Below are 19,396 nucleotides of genomic sequence, written 5' to 3' on the forward strand. Positions count from 1 at the left end.
TACAGAGCTAGAAAATTAATATTGATCATACGCAAAATTTCTATGAAAAAATTGAGAAAATATACAACATATATGTGCAAAATACGTGAGTGAAAAACAATATTTTTAAAAACAAACATATATGAAATAACAATGAAATCGAAACTAAATAATACACTATTTAAATGCATAAATAAGTGAACATGGTTAACCAATGTAAATATTATAAAAGTCCCAATAATCCACAACTGAATGTGCATAAGCCAAGGGAAGCCAAGGTGTCCCCCCTGGTGGAAGGAGTGTGTACTTTTTGGTTTTACCACACAGTTCAGATATAGGAAGAATTCCCTTGGCTTATGCACATTCAGTTGTGGATTATTGGGACTTTTGTATTATTTACAGTGGTTAACCATGTTCACTTATTTATTCATTTAAATAGTGTATTATTTAGTTTCGATTTCATTGTTATTTCATATATGTTTGTTTTTGAAATATTGTTTTTCACTCACGTATTTTGCACATAGAGTACAGACCAAAAGTTTGGACACACCTTCTCATTCAAAGAGTTTTCTTTATTTTCATGACTATGAAAATTGTAGATTCACACTGAAGGCTTAAAAACTATGAATTAACACATGTGGAATTATACATAACAAAAAAGTGTGAAACAACTGAAAATATATTTCATATTCTAGGTTCTTCAAAGTAGCCACCTTTTGCTTTGATTACTGCTTTGCAAACTCTTGGCATTCTCTTGATGAGCTTCAAGAGGTAGCACCCCATCACTCTCCTTCTTGGTCAAATAGCCCTTACACAGCCTGGAGGTGTGTTTGGGGTCATTGTCCTGTTGAAAAATAAATGATGGTCCAACTAAACGCAAACCGGATGGAATAGCATGCTGCTGCAAGATGCTGTGGTAGCCATGCTGCTTCAGTATGCCTTCAATTTTGAAAAAATCCCCAACAGTGTCACCAGAAAAGCACCCCCACACCATCACACCTCCTCCTCCATGCTTCATGGTGGGAACCACTCATGTAGAGTCCATCCGTTCACCTTTTCTGTGTCGCACAAAGACACAGGGGTTGGAACCAAAGATCTCAAGTTTGGACTCATCATACCAAAGCACAGATTTCCACTGGTCTAATGTCCATTCCTTGTGTTCTTTAGCCCAAACAAGTCTCTTCTGCTTGTTGCCTTTCTTTAGCAGTGGTTTCCTAGCAGATATTCTACCATGAAGGCCTGATTCACACAGTCTCCTCTTAACCACTTTAGCCCCGGGCCTGTTTTTCAGAGTCGGTGTTTACGAGACAAAACCATTTTTTTTTGCTAGAAAATTACTTAAAACCCCCAAACATTATATATTTTTTTTTCTAACACCCTAGAGAATAAAATGGAAGTCATTGCAATACTTTTTGTCGCACCGTATTTGCGCAGCGGTCTTACAAGCGCACTTTTTTTGGAAAAAATTCACTTTTTTAAATGAAAAAATAAGACAACAATAAATTTGGCCCAATTTTTTTATATATTGTGAAAGATAATGTTACGCCAAGTAAAATGATACCCAACATGTCACGCTTAAAAATTGCGCCCGCTCGTGGCATGGCGTCAAACTTTTACCCTTAAAAATCTTGATAGGCGACGTTTAAAAAATTCTACAGGTTGCATTTTTTGAGTTGCAGAGTAGGCCTAAGGCTAAAATTAATGCTCTCGCTCTAACGATCACGGCGATACCTCACTTGTGTGGTTTGAATACCGTTTTCATATGTCGGCGCTACTCGCGTATACGTTCGCTTCTACTCGCGAGCTCGTCGGGACGGGGCGCTTTAAAAAAATTTTTTTTTGCTTTTCGCATTTATTTTTATTTATTTTAGAATTTTTAACACTGAAAAAAAAAAAAAAAAAATTATCACTTTTATTCCTATTACAAGGAATGTAAACATCCCTTGTAGTAGAAAAAAGCATGACAGGTCCTCTTAAATATGAGATCTGGGGTCAAAAAGACCTCAGATCTCATATTTGGGCTTAAATGCAAAAAAAAAAAAAGAAATTTGGAAATGTCATTTTTTCAAATGACAAAAAAAAAAAATGTTTCTTTAAGACGCTGGGCGGGACTGACGTTTTGACGTCACTTCCGCCCAGCGGAGCTATGGGGACGGGCGAAGGAGATTTTTCCTTCAGTCTTGTCCCCAGTCACCATCCGGATGGTCGCGATCTCCTCCGCCGCTACCGACGGCTCCGGTAAGCGGCGGAGGGCGCGGGAGAGCGGCGGGAGGGGGGGCCCCTCTCCCGCCACCGATAACGTCGATCTCGCGGCGAATTCGCCGCGGAGACCGCCATTATCGTTAACACGGCCGCCCACAGAAGAGATGAATATCTCGATTGTGGCAGCAGCTGCTACCGTTACCGAGATATTCATCTCTAAAGTGAGGACGTATAACGACGGTGGGCGGTCGGCAAGTGGTTAACAGTTCTAGAGATGTGTCTGCTACAAAAGGTGGCTACTTTGAAGAACCTAGAATATGAAATTATATTATGAATATTTTCAGTTGTTTCACACTTTTTTGTTATGTATAATTCCACATGTGTTAATTCATAGTTTTGATGCCTTCAGTGTCAATCTACAATTTTCATAGTCATGAAAATAAAGAAATTTGAATGAAAAGGTGTGTCCAAACTTTTGGTCTGTACTGTATATGTTGTATATTTTCCCAATTTTTCAATAGAAATTTTGGGTATCATCAATATTAATTTTCTAGCGCTGTACCTCATATTTAAACACAATGAGACAAAGACCTCAGAGACAGTTTTGATCTTTTGGGTACCCAGCATGTCCTGTAGTGTAATGGAGTGTGGCAAGAGGGACCACCAAGTGCAGCATGGAACACAGGAGAACCACATTCTCAACAGACTTATGTGGATGCTTTCTCCTCAACAGTGCAATGTTTGGCAGCATGGGCAGCACTTCTTTTACAGGAAACCTTTTTTGCAATTACATTTTTTGCAACTTGGGTGTACATTTGATTGTATATGTGCCTTATGGTATCATTCAGAATAAATGACAATGAAATGGAGGTAATCCAGCCTTATTGTTTTTGTTCATACTTAAATTGAAGTTTGAGGGGTCTATGTATAAAATGCTAGCTGTACGAATGTCTTAACGTGGATGTAAACCCACTCTCATCCTTTCTAAACTACTGCTATAGTGGTTATCTATAAGGATAAACATGTCTCCTGCATGTATCCTTACCTTTCAAATGTCTCCCCTCTGTCTGTTATGAGACCTGAAAAACTGCATATTCTGTGGGTGGGTCTGTAGAGGAGCTCGGTGGGTGGAGGCATGATGTCAGTAGACTCCCCGCTCTCCTCTACACTCCCCTTGTAAACATGCATTTTCTCCTGTGTATTTCTTACACTAAATTCTGCTATGATCACTAACATCCAGTCAAAACCCAGAAAAGTAGCCACATAACTTCAGCATGCCCAATCATGCTGAGGTGTGGAACAGTCAATCCTGGGAGAGCTGCAGAAGAAAGGAGTGGGGTGAGAATTAAAAAATAATGACTGTCTTAGGCCCCATACACACGAGAGGATTTATCCGCAGATACGGTCCAGCGGACCGTATCCGCGGATAAATCCTCTCGAGGATTTCAGAAGATTTCTATGCGATGGCGTGTACACACCATCGCATTGAAATCCACGCTGAAATCCTCTGCCGATGACGTGTCGCGCCGTCGCCGCTATTATGACGCGGCGACGGGCGCGACGCTGTCATATAAGGAATTCCACGCATGCGTCAAATCATTACGACGCGTGCGGGGAATCCCTTTGGACGGATGGATCCGGTAAGTCTGTACAGACGAGCGGATCCATCCGTTGGAATGGATTCCAGCAGATGGATTTGTTGAGCATGTCAGCAAATATCCATCTGCTGGAAATCCATCCCAGGGGAGATTTATCCGCGGATAAATATCCGACTGAGTGTACACACCATAGAATCTATCCGCAGAAACCCATTTGATGGGATTTATCTGCGGATAGATTCTATGGTGTGTATGGGGCCTTAGGCTCATGCATGAGATATGTAAATCACCTGTCACTCACAGCAGGGGGGAAGAACAGACAGGGTTTTCTCTGTTTTCTCTGTTTGGTTTATCTCACTGAAAAAAAGATAAAAGGATTGCTCAGAGCTGGATTAACTCTTTGTGTCAAGACTGGGCACAGATGATCTGAAATCCTATACTATACATTGTGCCAGCCAAAAAAATATCCACTGTAAGCTTTCACATGAGCACCATGAATGTCTGTCATATTGTTTGTAGTATCATTTATCTCCTATGATTGCCAGTTCCATCCAGTGTAAAAAAAAAACACATTATGGCCATTAGGTGGAGCTGATGATCATAGCAGATAATTATATTACAAACATTATAGCAGACATTCATGGCGGCAGTCCAAGTGCTTAAGACCAAAGCACAGTGAATGTTTTATACATAGACCTCCACATTGTTCTTGATTATTAATTTAGTCACTATGGATGAGGAGAATTATTGATAGTGTTTTTTCATAACTAGTGAATTTAGGGTGAAAATATATGAACTGATCATGCTAGTATACAGTGTGTGTATGTAATATACGTTAAGATGAACAATTCAGTTTACTAAATAAACAACGCTGTAGGATGAGTGGATTTTCAAAGTGTAGTAACCTCTGAAGTGAATTATTATATCCTTAGAAATTTATTGCAGGGGTTATGTTATTTCTTATAATTCATCAAAAACATATGGAAGGCACATACTTCCCAAGCTTGGAATTTTAGAAAGAGGGACACCCTGGGACAGAGAAGACACGTGGCTTGCTGCGTGCCCTAAATTGGCATGTCTAAATCCACTAAATATTAGACATGTCTTAAAGGGTGGGAGCATTGGTATTCAGAAGGGAGTGGGGGAACAATTGTGGTAAGCAATGGGAACAGTAGTCCACAGTAAGAGGTGGAAGGAACACTAGTTTTTAGTAGCGAATACAATGGGGACAGTAGTGCATAGAGAGGGGTACAACAATTATACCCAAAAAAATAATTATAGTGCCTAACAAGGGGGGTGTAGAAACATGCAATATTTAATGAGTTTAACCACTTCAGCCCCGCACCATATTGCTGGTCAATGACAGGGCCACTTTTTGCGATTCGGTACTGCGTTGGTTTAACTGACAATTGTCTGGTCCTGCGACGTGGCTCCCAAACACAATTGGCGTCCTTTTTTCCCCACAAATAAAGCTTACTTTTGGTGGTATTTGATCACCTCTGCGTTTTTTTTTTTTTGCGCTATAAAGCGACAATTTTGAAAAAATATATAATTTTTTACTTTTTGCTGTAATAAATATCCCCAAAAATATATATAAAAAAGTTGTTTTCCTCAGTTTAAGCCGATACGTATTCTTCTACATATTTTTCATAAAAAAAAGCGCAATAAGCGTTTATTGTTTTTTTTTATTGGTTTGCGCAAAAGTTATAGCCTCTACAAAATAGGGCATAGTTTTATGGCATTTTTATTAATATTACGTATAGCTACATGATCTCGCGCAGCCGATCGGACCTGCCGCCGTATAACTGGCGGCTGGTCGGCAAGCGGTTAAATACCTCTTTTAACTTATAAAAAACACATACAGAATTCTTCTTTGCATACACTAGATTGATAAAGATAGATAGATAGATAGATAGATAGATAGATGGTCCCTTTGAAATGTCCTGCACCTAATTAATGAAAGCTTTGTTTTGGTAAAAGGTCTAGCATGTATGACAGATATAGGTAGATCCAACAAATTAAAACGTTTTTTACAGGCAGTTCTTATCCCTTTCATGACTAAGCCTATTTCTAACATTTGGTGTTTACAAGTTAAAATACGTATTTTTTGCTAGAAAATTACTTAGAAGTAGAACCCCCAAACATTATATATATTTTTTAGCAGAGAATCTAGAGAACAAAATGCTGATTATTGCAATATTTTATGTCACACCGTATTTGTGCAGCGATGTTTTAAATGCAAATTTTTGGGAAAAAGACACTTGTGAATTAAAAAAAATGATAAAGTTAAGTTAGCCCAATTTATTTGTATAATGTGAAAGATGATGTTGTGCCGAGTAAATAGATATCAAACATGTCACGCTTTATAATTGCACGTACTTGTGGAAAGGCGACAAACCACGGTAGCAAAAAATCTCCATAGGCGACGCTTTGAATTTTCTTTACGGTTACCAGGTTAGCGTTACAGAGGAGGTCTAAGGGTAGAATAATTGCTCTCACTCTGGCAATGGCGGCTATACCTCACATGTGTGATTTGAACACTGTTTACATATGCAGGCGTGACTTCCGTATGTGTTTCTCACAGGCACGGGGTCGCTTTAATTTTTTATTATTATTTATTTTTATAATCACTTTTATTGCACATCCCTTGTGACAGTAATAGGTGGTGACAGGTACTCTTTATGGAGGGATCGGGGGTCTAAAAGACCCCCGATTCCTCCTTAGCACTTCAAAGTATTCAGATCGCTGAAAACGGCGATTCTGAATACTGTGTATTTTTTTAAAACCGGGGCAACTGGCAGTCGGGTAAACCGGAAGTGACGTTGTGACGTCGCTTCTGTGTTTACATTGAAGAGACTGGATCAAAGCTGCGAACGGCTTCATTCCAGTCTGTGGCTAGGCACTGGAGACAGTGGTTAGTAGATTGGGTCTCCCGGTGAGACGGGAGGCCCAGTAAGAGTTGCGGAGGTGGCAGGAGGGGGGGTGTCCCTTCCTGCTCCTCCGGGATAACAACCAAGCAGCTTTTAGCCACATCGGTTGTTATCCCTGAAAAGCCAATCGCCGGCTCTGAAAAATGATACCGGGATGATGCCTGCAGCTGCAGGCATCATCCCGGTATAACCCCCAAAAGCAGAGGACGCATATGTGTGTACGCTCGGCGGCAAGGGGTTATATAATGAAACAGTAGGTAAATAGGACCGAGTTTTGCATATGGCAAAGAGAGGTTGGTGTGTGTTTACTACTCTAATAATGTGTTTTAAAATGAGTTTACTTCTTTGGTTGCTAGGTCCCAGGCTCTTAGGGCAGAGGCTCACTGACAGTGGAAGAAAATTGATGTGAGCTTTTGAGAGACCAGTTCCATAACAGGTCCACCTGCCTATAGATTGACATTCTTCAGTCCAATAGCAGCTGTGAAATCAACACACTTCTGTCCACTTCCAATCACAAGGACAGTGGATTGATGGGGAACTAGTGTCTCAGAGTTCCACATTATGCTCTTTGTATCCAGCACATGCAGTGCACATTGAGTAGATCTGTGGGGTGAGCAGAGCCAGATGGGGAACTTTGTCACACGTAGGCTGAGACTGAAGCCGCTTGTCATATAGACAGGTGCATGACTGAGGATTTTTGTTGTGGTGTGGGTAGAGCCTGTTGGGAAGCTTTGAGGAACAAATTTGCCACGAGGTCCACTTCCTGTGTGAATGGACGAAGTAGGCAGATTCTATAGACAATATTGGGATGAATAGTGGCTATATAACAGGTGCAGTGGCCTGGCAGGGAGCTCATTGGTATGGATACTCTGCCTCAGTGTTGAACTCCGTATAACAGATATATTTATCTGTTTCTGACAGATACATGAATATGCCACAAGTACTGACATTTGTGATGCAGGAGGGAAACAGATGTCCCAGAAATGTATGTTTGTTTTAAAAACTAGTGTCTTCTTAAACAGGTTTACCATGTTAAACATGTATTGTATATTAATATGTAAATGGACAGACATTTAAAACAGTTGCTTCACCCTAAATTTAAAACATTTGAGTCCTGATTCTAGATAGACAATAATAATATATTATGTATAGTTATAAAGTTATCTTTATAAACATCAAGGAAGTAGAATACATACATTTTGTGAGTTAACAATATAATAACTTTTTTAGGTGCCAATTATATATGTGTTTATGTTGGAATAGTCAGGTTTTCTATTTTCCCAAAGTATATTTTATGCTTTGTATATATACTGTTTTAATTCATTTATTTAATGTAATTTAACTATATTTGTATTTTTTACTACCTTAGACAAAAAGTATTCAAAGTGGTACTCAAAAGAAGGTAAAAAGAACATTGCCAAACCCTCCACCAGAGGAAGCTAGCAATGGCTTACAATCACCTTACAGCACTGTTGGATCAGTTTCTCGAAGAAGAATTTGTAGAACGACCACTATGGCTCGTGCTAAAATTCTGCAAGATATTGACAGAGAACTGGATCTGGTTGAAAGAGAATCTTCAAAACTACGCAAGAAACAAGCAGAACTAGATGAAGAGGAAAAGGAAATTGATGCAAAACTGAGATACCTGGAAATGGGAATTAATAGAAGAAAGGAAGCTTTACTAAAAGAGAGAGAAAAGAGAGAGAGAGCTTACCTGCAAGGTGTTGCTGAAGAACGTGATTACATGTCAGACAGTGAGGTCAGTAACACAAGACCAACAAGAATAGAAAGCCATATTGGCATGGACAGACCACAAACTGCCCCACAGCCAGAATATAGTCCTTATTTACCACCACAAACTCAGACAGAAACTCAGTTTGCACCACAAACAAGTCCTTACACTCAGTACCAATATCAGACTCCTACTTTGCTTACTCAAGCTCCAACACAATTTCCTCAGCAGTCCCACTATCAGCCATCCTTATATCATCAACAAGTTTCATCGTACCAAACTCAACCCACTTTCCAAGCTGTGCCAACTATATCCTATAATCCTCAGCCTCAGTCTACACCTACCCAGCAGCCCTCTTATCAACATGCTTCACAACTCTTACTATTGCAGCAACAAACTAGACAAGGTGCATTAGATATAGAGCCTAAAATACCATCACACTATGATGTTATTAGAAATCAACCTCTCATAATAGCACCTGTTTCTACTGACAGCGGTTACTCTGTTTCACATCTTGGTAGTAAATATAGTACTTTGGATTTACGATTAGGACTAGATGAAAAAAGCAGCATGGCAAGTAGTCCAATGTCTAGTATATCTGCAGATTCATTTTATGCTGATTTAGAGCATCATGCTTCCAGGAATTATGTTCTTATTGATGACATTGGAGAACTTACAAAAGGAACTGGGTCTTTGAGCTCTGCATTTGGGCTACATGAAAAAGAACTTTCAAAAACAGACCGCCTCCTTCGAAGTGTTGATTCTAGAAGAACTGCAGAAGTAACAGACTTTTTAGCTCCTATTTCATCCTCCGCACGATTACACAGCTATGGAAAAGCTGAAGAAGATTCAATGGAAGATCCATATGAGTTAAAACTTCTTAAGCATCAAATAAAACAGGAGTTTCGTAGAGGTACAGAAAATTTAGACCCCCTTGCTGGATTTTCACCCTATTATCATTCAGACAGCTTATACAGACACTTCCCTAAAAGTGAAAAATATAGCATTAGCAGACTCACATTAGAAAAACAAGCTGCCAAGCAGCTGCCTCCTGCTATTCTGTACCAAAAACATAAAAAGTCCTTGATAGACCCCAAAATGTCAAAATTTTCTCCAATTCAGGAAAATCGAGACCTAGAGCCTGACTATTCAACCTATCTCTCTTCTAGTACATCATCAATTCCAAGCATATCGACAAAGGTAAGAATGCTCCAGGATGATATTACATATGGCTTAAGGAAAAACATTACAGACCAACAAAAATTCTTGGGCCCTGCCTTAGGTCAAACCCTTGGTTCATCTCTTAATACAAATTTGAGAACTACATTGCAGGATGAAGTTGATAAACCCTATGTAAGTGGTAATAGATCAAGGCCTTCTTCTAGGCCTTCATCAGTATATGGCCTTGATCTGTCAATTAAGAGAGATGTATCAAGTTCTTCATTAAGGCAGAAAGCGAATGAGGCAGAATCATTAGATGGGACATTTAGCCATGCAGCACCTTCGGGAAGAACAAAACCATCTAGTCTTCCTATTAGCCAAAGCAGAGGAAGGATTCCTATTGTAGCACAAAATTCTGAAGAAGAGAGCCCGTTAAGTCCTGTTGGACAGCCAATGGGTATGGCAAGAGCTGCTGCTGGACCATTACCACCAATATCAGCAGATACCAGGGACCAATTTGGTTCTAGCCATTCCCTGCCTGAAGTACAACAGCATATGAGAGAAGAAACCAGGACTCGTGGTTATGATCGAGACATAGCATTTATCATGGATGACTTTCAACATGCCATGTCAGACAGCGAAGGTAATCATGGCATCAGACTGCTTTCCTACTATCACAACACAAATCTTAATTTCTATGCATGCTATTAATTTATTTTGTGAGTGTTGAAATGTTTCCTTTCTTGTGTGTTTTTGTGTTTTTCACTGTCATTGTTTTAAATTATTTTATCCTTTTTAGCTTTTCAAACTTGATTTTCCTTTTTTTGACTCTTCTGTTTTAATGTTTTATTTGTGTTAATGTTATTATTATTATTATTATTATTAGCATCATTATTAATTATACCATTACTATTGCATTTTTGGGGTTTGGCATGCCTATAACAACTCTCCTACTCTTCATAAAAATTGTGTAGTGTAATATATATGTAAAATATGTCTATTTTGGTACAACAGTTTTTTTTTTTTTTGTTTTTTTTTTTATAATTTTAAATAACAATGTCCTATACATTTTAACGTTCATGGCTAACATGAATGTTACATTAAAAACTGCAAACTATTTATTAGTCACAAATATGGATATCTGACAACCATATTTTATATGACGCAAATATGGATCTCTCCCATTTGTATTGTAAAAATACATGTAAAGCTCATATGTCTGTCTCCTTGCTTCTTCAAGCACATGCACAGTCTGCTTTGCAACATGCTATTATTTTGCAGCAGCAAGGAGTGAATTATTTAAGTAGACATAGGTACATCAAATTCCTATATCCTAATAAATTGTGTTTTTCAAAACAGATTAGTGTTTGTAAATTTGGTGAAATATATGCTTTTACTTCTGTGCTTTCTTGTCTTTTTTGATGTTTAATAAATGTATATGCGCTGTCTAATAAATATATGCATGCACTGTGTTTTCTTTTTAAATGCTTCTAATTATTTTAATTTAATTTGTTGCATGACCCTGATAATGCATGACACTTTTTAAATGAAAAATGCTGGAAAAATAAGTAAAAGTAGTTTGGTTTATAATGTTATGATTACAGAAAAAAAAAAGTTAAATAATTATTTTGCGATTTATAATACTGATATTTTCTTGATAACATGACTGACTTCTTACCTTTTAAATTTTCTCAAAGAAACTTTTATAGCAATGAAAAAGTTTATTTTCAAGTTAAAGTAGCTGTTAAAGTCAGAGCTGGATTCTGAAAAGAGAGGCTACCTGGGGCCCAGTGACTTTTTAGGTGTAGGGGACAGTCATTGCATGTATTCATTAGGCAATTCACAATAAAATTAATACAGGCCATGTGTCAGAGGACTCCTTGGAGGGCCAGCATAGGAGCAAAGCAAAGAGATGTATCTGTTTAGCTCTGCTAACAGTTGGGGTTAAAGCGGTGGTTCACCCTCCATAGCAGCATTTTAGCATAAAATGAGGCATAGTAGCGCGAGCTACAGTATGCCTGTCTTGATTTTGTTATCCCCGTACTCACAGTGCAATCCTACATTGAAGATTCCGTCTCCCCGCGGGGAATGGGCGTTCCTATCCAGACGGAGGATGATTGATGGCCGGCTCTGGCACGTCACGCTCCCCGAAGACAGCCGGAGTAGGTCTCGGCTCTTCACGGTGCTATACGGCGCCTGCGCACAGACTATGCGCAGGCGCCGTGAAGAGCCAAGCCTATTTCGGCTATTTCCAGAGAAGCGTGACGTGCCAGAGCCGGCCGTCAATCATCCTCCGTCTGGATAGGAACGCCCATTCCCCGTGGGGAGACGGAATCTTCAAAGTAGGATTGCACTGTGAGTACGGGGATAAAAAAATCAAGACAGGCATACTGTAGCCTCATTTTATGCTATAAGAAATGTTTTATTTTTTTTTGTTTATAGGGTGAACCCCCGCTTTAATATACTAAAGTGGTGACTGTTTGATTAGCAAAGTAAATGTTACCTTTGCAAAGTGAATCTTCACTGAGCTTAGTAAATAAGGCTATGGGGTGTTGACTTCAGTCAACCAATCACACCCAAACACATAATTGGGTATACTCACAGAGTAGTGCAGTGTTAAGCCCGGTACACATGATGAGATTATCGGACTAACGATCGTCCATTTTCTTTGCATGCAAATCTCAGATCGAATCTGATGAGTTTACTAAAGTCACAAAAGTTCACATACGACAGAATAAAAATGTGGAAGAGATGTATTGTGTTGTATTGTGTTGTAATGCATTTGTATTAAATAAAGTGAAGTTGATCCTGCGACAAAATAATTTAAAAAAGTGTATATATTATTATACAGTACTTATATACATTGAGTTGCTCCTCGAGGTACAGGGGTGAACTGTGAAATGTAAGTGGAAGGTGCTATTGAGGGCGCTAAAATTTATAATAGGATACCTGCCTGAATAAGGATGGCAGGTAATAGATAATACTAGTGAATCTATTACAAAAACAATAGTGAATAGTCTCGCATTCAAACAATATGTTACATACATGTAGTATGAAAAAAAACATAAACCATAAATAAAGATAATCAAATGTACAAAACAACCAAATTCTTTGCCGCTAGGCTGATGAAAAACACCATATATAAAAGTGAAAATAAAGTTTGTAGTAGGAAATGATCATAAAGGAGAAAATTCTTCTATGGGTGATCATGCAATCAGATTTCCAGGAGGTAGAAAAACAGCCTTCACCAGCTAATTGACTTCACCCAAAGTGCTCTGAATATTCAAATGCGCTTACCACAATGATTGGACCACTTAATGAAAAGTAGGTCTTATGCGCTGAGCAGGTATAAGTGCCTGCACACTATAAGACAGTATCTGGAACGTTGGTTTCAGTAGTAATGCCGATGATTGGAACCACAATAAGAAACAAAAGAGGGAATCTCATAGTGCATTACCTTTTATTTAAAAAACATATTTTAAAAAAGCTGATTGGCCGCTTACTTGAAAATGTGCCTGCCTGGCACTAGGACTGCTAGCGTGATTGTCTCATATTTAGGAAACGTCGCTCGGATCGTTCAGAAAAGACCTGGAAGGTCTTGGGCTAGGCAGCAGTAGCAGCAGTAGCAGGTGCCGAGATCAGCTGTGTGCAGGGTGACCAGAAGGAAGCCGCCTGGAAATCTGATTGCATGATCACCCATAGAAGAATTTTCTCCTTTATGATCATTTCCTACTACGAACTTTGGGCCAGATCCACAAAAGAGATACGACGGAGTAACTGCTGTTACTCCATCGTATCCCTTGTCCTAACTTTGGAACTGATCCACAGAAGCAGTTTTCCAAAGTTAGGCAGAAGATCCGGCATGTGTAATTGAATTACACTGCCGAATCTTAGGATGCAGTACCGCATCCGCCGCTGGGGGCATTTCGAGTCGAAATGCCGCTTCTAGTATGCAAATTAGCACTTAAGGCGATCCACAAAGCTTTCCAGCTTCGTTTTTTCGCCGTAAGTTTTAGTTTGCAAGTGTAAAACTAGGGCTGGTGTTACAAAGTGTAAACTAGTAACACCATGTAAAAGCCCATTCCAGCGACGGCATTTGGTATGCATTCCCGAGGGAGAACTCCACGGCAATTTGTAAAAACAAAACCGGCATGGGTTCCCCCCCAGGAGCATACCAGGCCCTTAGGTCTGGTATGGGTTGTAAGGAGACCCCCCCTACGCCGAAAATTCGACGTAGGGGTCCCCCTACAATCCATACCAGACCCGTATCCAAAGCACGCTACCCGGCCGGTCAGGAAGGGAGTGGGGACGAGCGAGCGCCCCCCCCCTCCTGAGCCGTGCCAGGCCGCATGCCCTCAACATGGGGGGGTTGGGTGCTCTGGGGCAGGGGGGCGCACTGCGGGCCCCCCCACCCCAGAGCACCCTGTCCCCATGTTGATGAGGACAGGACCTCTTCCCGACAACCCTTGCCGTTGGTTGTCGGGGTCTGTGGGTGGGGGCTTATCGGAATCTGGGAGTCCCCTCAAATAAGGGGGCCCCCAGATACCGGCCCCCCACCCTAAGTGAATGGATATGGGGTACATCGTACCCCTACCCATTCACCTGGAGGCAAAAAGTAAAAGTTAGTAAACACACAACACAAGGGTTTTTAAAATAATTTATTATTCTGCTCCGGAGGCCCCCCCTGTCTTCTTTATTAGCTCTATTACCAGGGGGGGCTTCTTCCACTCTCCGGGGGGGGCTTCTCCGCTCTCCGGGGGTCTTCTTCTATCTTCGCCGCTCTCCGCTGTTGACTCGGCGAACCCCGGTTCTTCTGCAGATGTCCGGTGCCTTCTTCTTCAGTGCTGGCTGCCTGCTATCTTTGTGTGTTAGCTCAATTAGTAACAGGCAGCCAGCGCGGTCTTCTGTGACGTCATCTTCTTCTCTTCTGTTCTTCTCCCCTCTTCCGATGTTGCCTCGTCGCCTCTTGTCGCTGTAATGATGGAAGCGCGCCTTGCATCCCATTTATATAGGCATCACCGTCCCATCATGCTCCGGCAGGTACCCACGTGGTGGGTGCCTACCCACGTGCACCCACCAAGTGGGTACCTACCGGAGCATGACGGGACGGTGATGCCTATATAAATGGGATGCAAGGCGCGCTTCCATCATTACAGCGACAAGAGGCGACGAGGCAACATCGGAAGAGGGGAGAAGAACAGAAGAGAAGAAGATGACGTCACAGAAGACCGCGCTGGCTGCCTGTTACTAATTGAGCTAACACACAAAGATAGCAGGCAGCCAGTGCTGAAGAAGAAGGCACCGGACATCTGCAGAAGAACCGGGGTTCGCCGAGTCAACAGCGGAGAGCGGCGAAGATAGAAGAAGATCCCCGGAGAGCGGAGAAGCCCCCCCGGAGAGCGGAAGAAGAAACCCCCCCCCCGGAGAGTGGAAGAAGAAGCCCCCCCTGGTAATAGAGCTAATAAAGAAGACAGGGGGGGCCTCCGGAGCAGAATAATAAATTATTTTAAAAACCCTTGTGTTGTGTGTTTACTAACTTTTACTTTTTGCCTCCAGGTGAATGGGTAGGGGTACGATGTACCCCATATCTATTCACTTAGGGTGGGGGGCCGGTATCTGGGGGCCCCCTTATTTGAGGGGACTCCCAGATTCCGATAAGCCCCCGCCCGCAGACCCCGACAACCAACGGCAAGGGTTGTCGGGAAGAGGTCCTGTCCTCATCAACATGGGGACAGGGTGCTCTGGGGTGGGGGGGCCCGCAGTGCGCCCCCCTGCCCCAGAGCACCCAACCCCCCCATGTTGAGGGCATGCGGCCTGGCACGGCTCAGGAGGGGGGGGCGCTCGCTCGTCCCCACTCCTTTCCTGACCGGCCGGGTAGCGTGCTTTGGATACGGGTCTGGTATGGATTGTAGGGGGACCCCCTACGTCGATTTTTCGGAGTAGGGGGGTCTCCTTACAACCCATACCAGACCTAAGGGCCTGGTATGCTCCTGGGGGGTGAACCCATGCCGGTTTTTTCTTTGAAAATTGGCATGGAGTTCTCCCTCGGGAATGCATGCCGAGCGACGCTGTCATTTTTTATTTTTTTTCCCGACGCAACTTTTTTAAGCCGGCGCGATCCACAAAACTCGGCGTAACGTAACTTCGCGCATGCGCAGTACGGCCGGCGCGGGAGCGTGCCTCATTTAAATGGGACTCGCCCCATTTGAATAGGAACGCCTTGCGCCGGCGGAATTTTAGTTACACGACCTGAAATTTCTAGATAAGTGCTTTGTGGATCGGGCACTTAGGTAGAAATTTTAAGGCAGTGTAACTTAAATGGGATTTTTTAAGTTACGCCAGGTTTTTGTGGATCTGGCCCTTTATTTTCACTTTTATATATGGTGTTTTTCATCAGCCTAGCGGCAAATAATTTGGTTGTTTTGTACATTTGATTATCTTTATTTATGGTTTATGTTTTTTTTCATACTACATGTATGTAACATATTTTTTGAATGCGAGACTATTCACTATTGTTTTTGTAATAGATTCACTAGTATTATCTATTACCTGCCGTCCTTATTCAGGCAGGTATCCTATTATAAATTTTAGCGCCCTCAATAGCACCTTTCAAATGCATTTGTATTGCATTTTCGAACAACAGCTGTACTGATTAAATAAAAAATGTACGATCTGGCATTGTCCGAAAAATATTTTTGTGCATGTGCAATCAAATAATATCGGATGAACTGTCCTGATCGGCTCTTGAAAACTTTTATTGTTTTGTTTATAGGGCAAAAAATTAAAACCACAGAGGTGATCAAAAGCACCAAAAGAAAGCCCTGTTTTTGGGAAAAAAGGCCAACATTTTTATTTTGGTATAGTGTTGCATCACCGCGCAATTGTCAGTTAAAGTAACTCAGTAAAGCAAAACATGTCCTGGCCATGAAGGGGGAAAAACCTTCTGGAGGTCAAGTGGTTCATTTCTTAATTTTCCAAAATGTTCTAACAAAAACATTACAACTTAAAAAAACTTGCCAATGCGATTTGGGTTATCACCAGACCATGTGGTTGGAGGATCTTCTAATACAGACACTAGTTATGGTGACCCTGGTGACAACCTTGGAGGGATTTCCTCTCACATCCTGTTTTGGTTATGGCAAAGCAAGTGAAGGGAAATCTCCCCAATGGAACACAGACAGCAAAAAAAAAACTGTCAGGGTCCTCACTTATTCTATCCTAAATTAATTTTTACACATCCCTACCAGGAAATATCATTATATACAAACTTGGACTCTCTGTAATATGGGGTAAGTAATAATGAAATCTAGCTTTCTCACAGGGCTTCCTCACAGTTTTCCTTATCACCCATTCAAAGAATAATACTGCTATATTTCTGTTATAAAATGTTCACAAAGACAGCTTGCTTCTTTCCCAAAAGGCACGCTTCAAAAACAGTCAAGACATGTTACAGGGCATTCTCTGTCTCCCTTTAATGTCTTGTACACACGACCGGTTTTCACGACGAGAAAACTGCCATTTTTTATATTGGTCGTGAAAACCGTTGTGTGTATGCTCCCTATCAGTTTTCTCAACGAAAAAACTGCCGGCAAAAAAATTGAAACCAGCTCTCTTTTTTCTCGTTGTGTTTCCCGTCAGTCTTTTTCTCGTCAAGAAAAACGGTTGTGTGTATGCTTTTCAGAGGGGAAAAAACGTGCATGCTCAGAATCAAGTATGCAGCCCAAAGAGTGGCGCCATTTGAAAGGAACTTCCCCTTTATAGTCCTGTCGTACATGTTGTACGTCATCGCGCTTTAGTCGGACGTTTTTTTGCATGATTGTGTGTATGCAAGTCAGACTGGAGAGGAATCACGTTGGGAAAAACTTTTTTCCTGCCGAGAAAAATGGTTGTGTGTATGAGGCATAACAGGGCACTGTAACAAAGCATTGTGTGTATAAGGACCCCCTCTCTCAGAGCATCATCTCTCAGGGTAGGACAATTTTGCTCATGGTGCTGTCACCGAGCAAACTATTATGGGGCACTCTTATACATACTCATACATAATTTCATTGGATTTTGGTGTAGTGAAGGGACATAGAAAACCCCAAGGCTTACAAAGTCCTCTGGATGCCATGCCTGCTGTTAGGTATTGATGTGGGAGTCACAATGTCGCTACCCTGCCTTGGGCCCCAGGTAGCATTAATCCAGCTCTGGTTAAAGTAAACAACTACATTAATTAATTAAATACATATATAAATATATTATATATAATTAGCTTTCAGTAATGTAATTTAACTTTGGAACACCAAGAAATGTATGTTAAATTGCCCACATAGTATTTTAGATGCAATGGTTATATAGCATGTCTAACAACAGCATTTTGACATTTCAATTTTGTTTTATTTTAAGGTTTTTTTTGTTTTATTTTTTTATTTTTTGCGCTGTGTATTAAAGTATTACATGCCTATACAATTCAAATCAATAGAAAATGGCTGACTTTTGAATGCCACATTTATCAAGGCATTTTATTAGTAAAACATAAGTGAACAACCACAAATCAGAGAAATAACTAATACTTTGTGTTTTGAACAGCTAAAAATTTCAAATCCAACTATGTTTTTGTAGGAGAATGAATTTCTTTATATATCAATAGCGCATGATTACAACTTGTACTGAAACAATGGGGATGGTTTACTAAATATCACAGGGTTCATTAGTCAAATTAACCTGTGTTAACATTTGAACATCCAATTATGTGCAGAGGAATTAAAATATAGCAATTTCCTTTGCATGAAATTGAATGAAAAAAGACAATTTCGTTTTACCAAACTACATGAAAAATGTACTCTGGTTAATACACCTAAATCTGTCCTTTTACCCAAACAATATTTTACCTTTGTAAATTCTTAGATATTTGTTAGCGTCAATTTGGCTGTAGGTCTTATCAAAGGAAGACAACTATCAACCTGCTGCCCAGATGTTGTTTCATGTTTTGCAATATAAAGATTAACATTTCAGAAGAATAGTTCAATAAAACTGAGTAGAAATTGACATGTAAACAATTGTTGTTGAAAGATTGCCTCCTATGTTGGACAGTTGTTTAGTTACATTTTAGTGACATGTGATTAGTCACATTTTGATAACATGGGCATCCATAGGAAGCTCCAAATTTACAATAAGACATGTACTAATAGGTGACAGAGGCAAAGAGGTTGCATTTCTCTATATAATTACTGAATACACATTATTTTCCATCATCGGTAGGTATAATCTAATTTAAGTTATTAACCAGTATCATTTAATTTCTTGAAAAACAAGAAATGTTCTGTATCAAAAACAAATGTGATCCTAGCAGGGTGGTGTTCCTTCAGGTACAAAAAGTTGTGTGTCTTCAGTTTTGAAAAACTTGGTACTGCCAACAGGATCTTGCACTAAGGGTGTGTTTTGACAGACTTTTTTGCTTGTGGTGATGTGTCTGTTTAACATCAGCTTGGATTCTGGGATTATGCATGTAAGGTACATTTGACCTGCAACTAACCTCCTTCTCATCTGCATTTCACCTACTTAAGCGGGCATTCCTATTGACTTGTATGAAGATACAAAACCCACTTGAAGTAAAAAAAAAAAAATAGCCAACACAGACCCTAAAGTTCATCAGCAGAGAAGCCAACATTTCTAGTTCAATTTACAACAAAAGATGCACGTGGCTAAATTTATTCATCCAGCACCTTGGCACTCATCTGAGCAGCAAGTTAAAGGAGTTATAAAGGCAGAAGCATTCTATGCATTAAGATGAAAACCCTTTTGTGTGTAGC

General features: G+C 40.5%; 1 protein-coding gene across 1 annotated transcript in view; it reads left to right on the forward strand.

The window, feature by feature from the left end:
• PCLO (piccolo presynaptic cytomatrix protein) overlaps positions 1-19,396 on the forward strand; it is a 398,487-nt gene that overhangs the window by 273,578 nt on the left and 105,513 nt on the right. Inside the window, exon 8 of the mRNA XM_040343440.1 lies at positions 8,079-10,245. Within this exon, the coding sequence (XP_040199374.1) occupies positions 8,079-10,245 (2,167 nt within the window). The remainder of the gene's footprint in view (positions 1-8,078; positions 10,246-19,396) is intronic.

This window comes from Rana temporaria, chromosome 3, assembly GCF_905171775.1.
Source record: "Rana temporaria chromosome 3, aRanTem1.1, whole genome shotgun sequence".
NCBI classification, from domain to species: domain Eukaryota; kingdom Metazoa; phylum Chordata; class Amphibia; order Anura; family Ranidae; genus Rana; species Rana temporaria.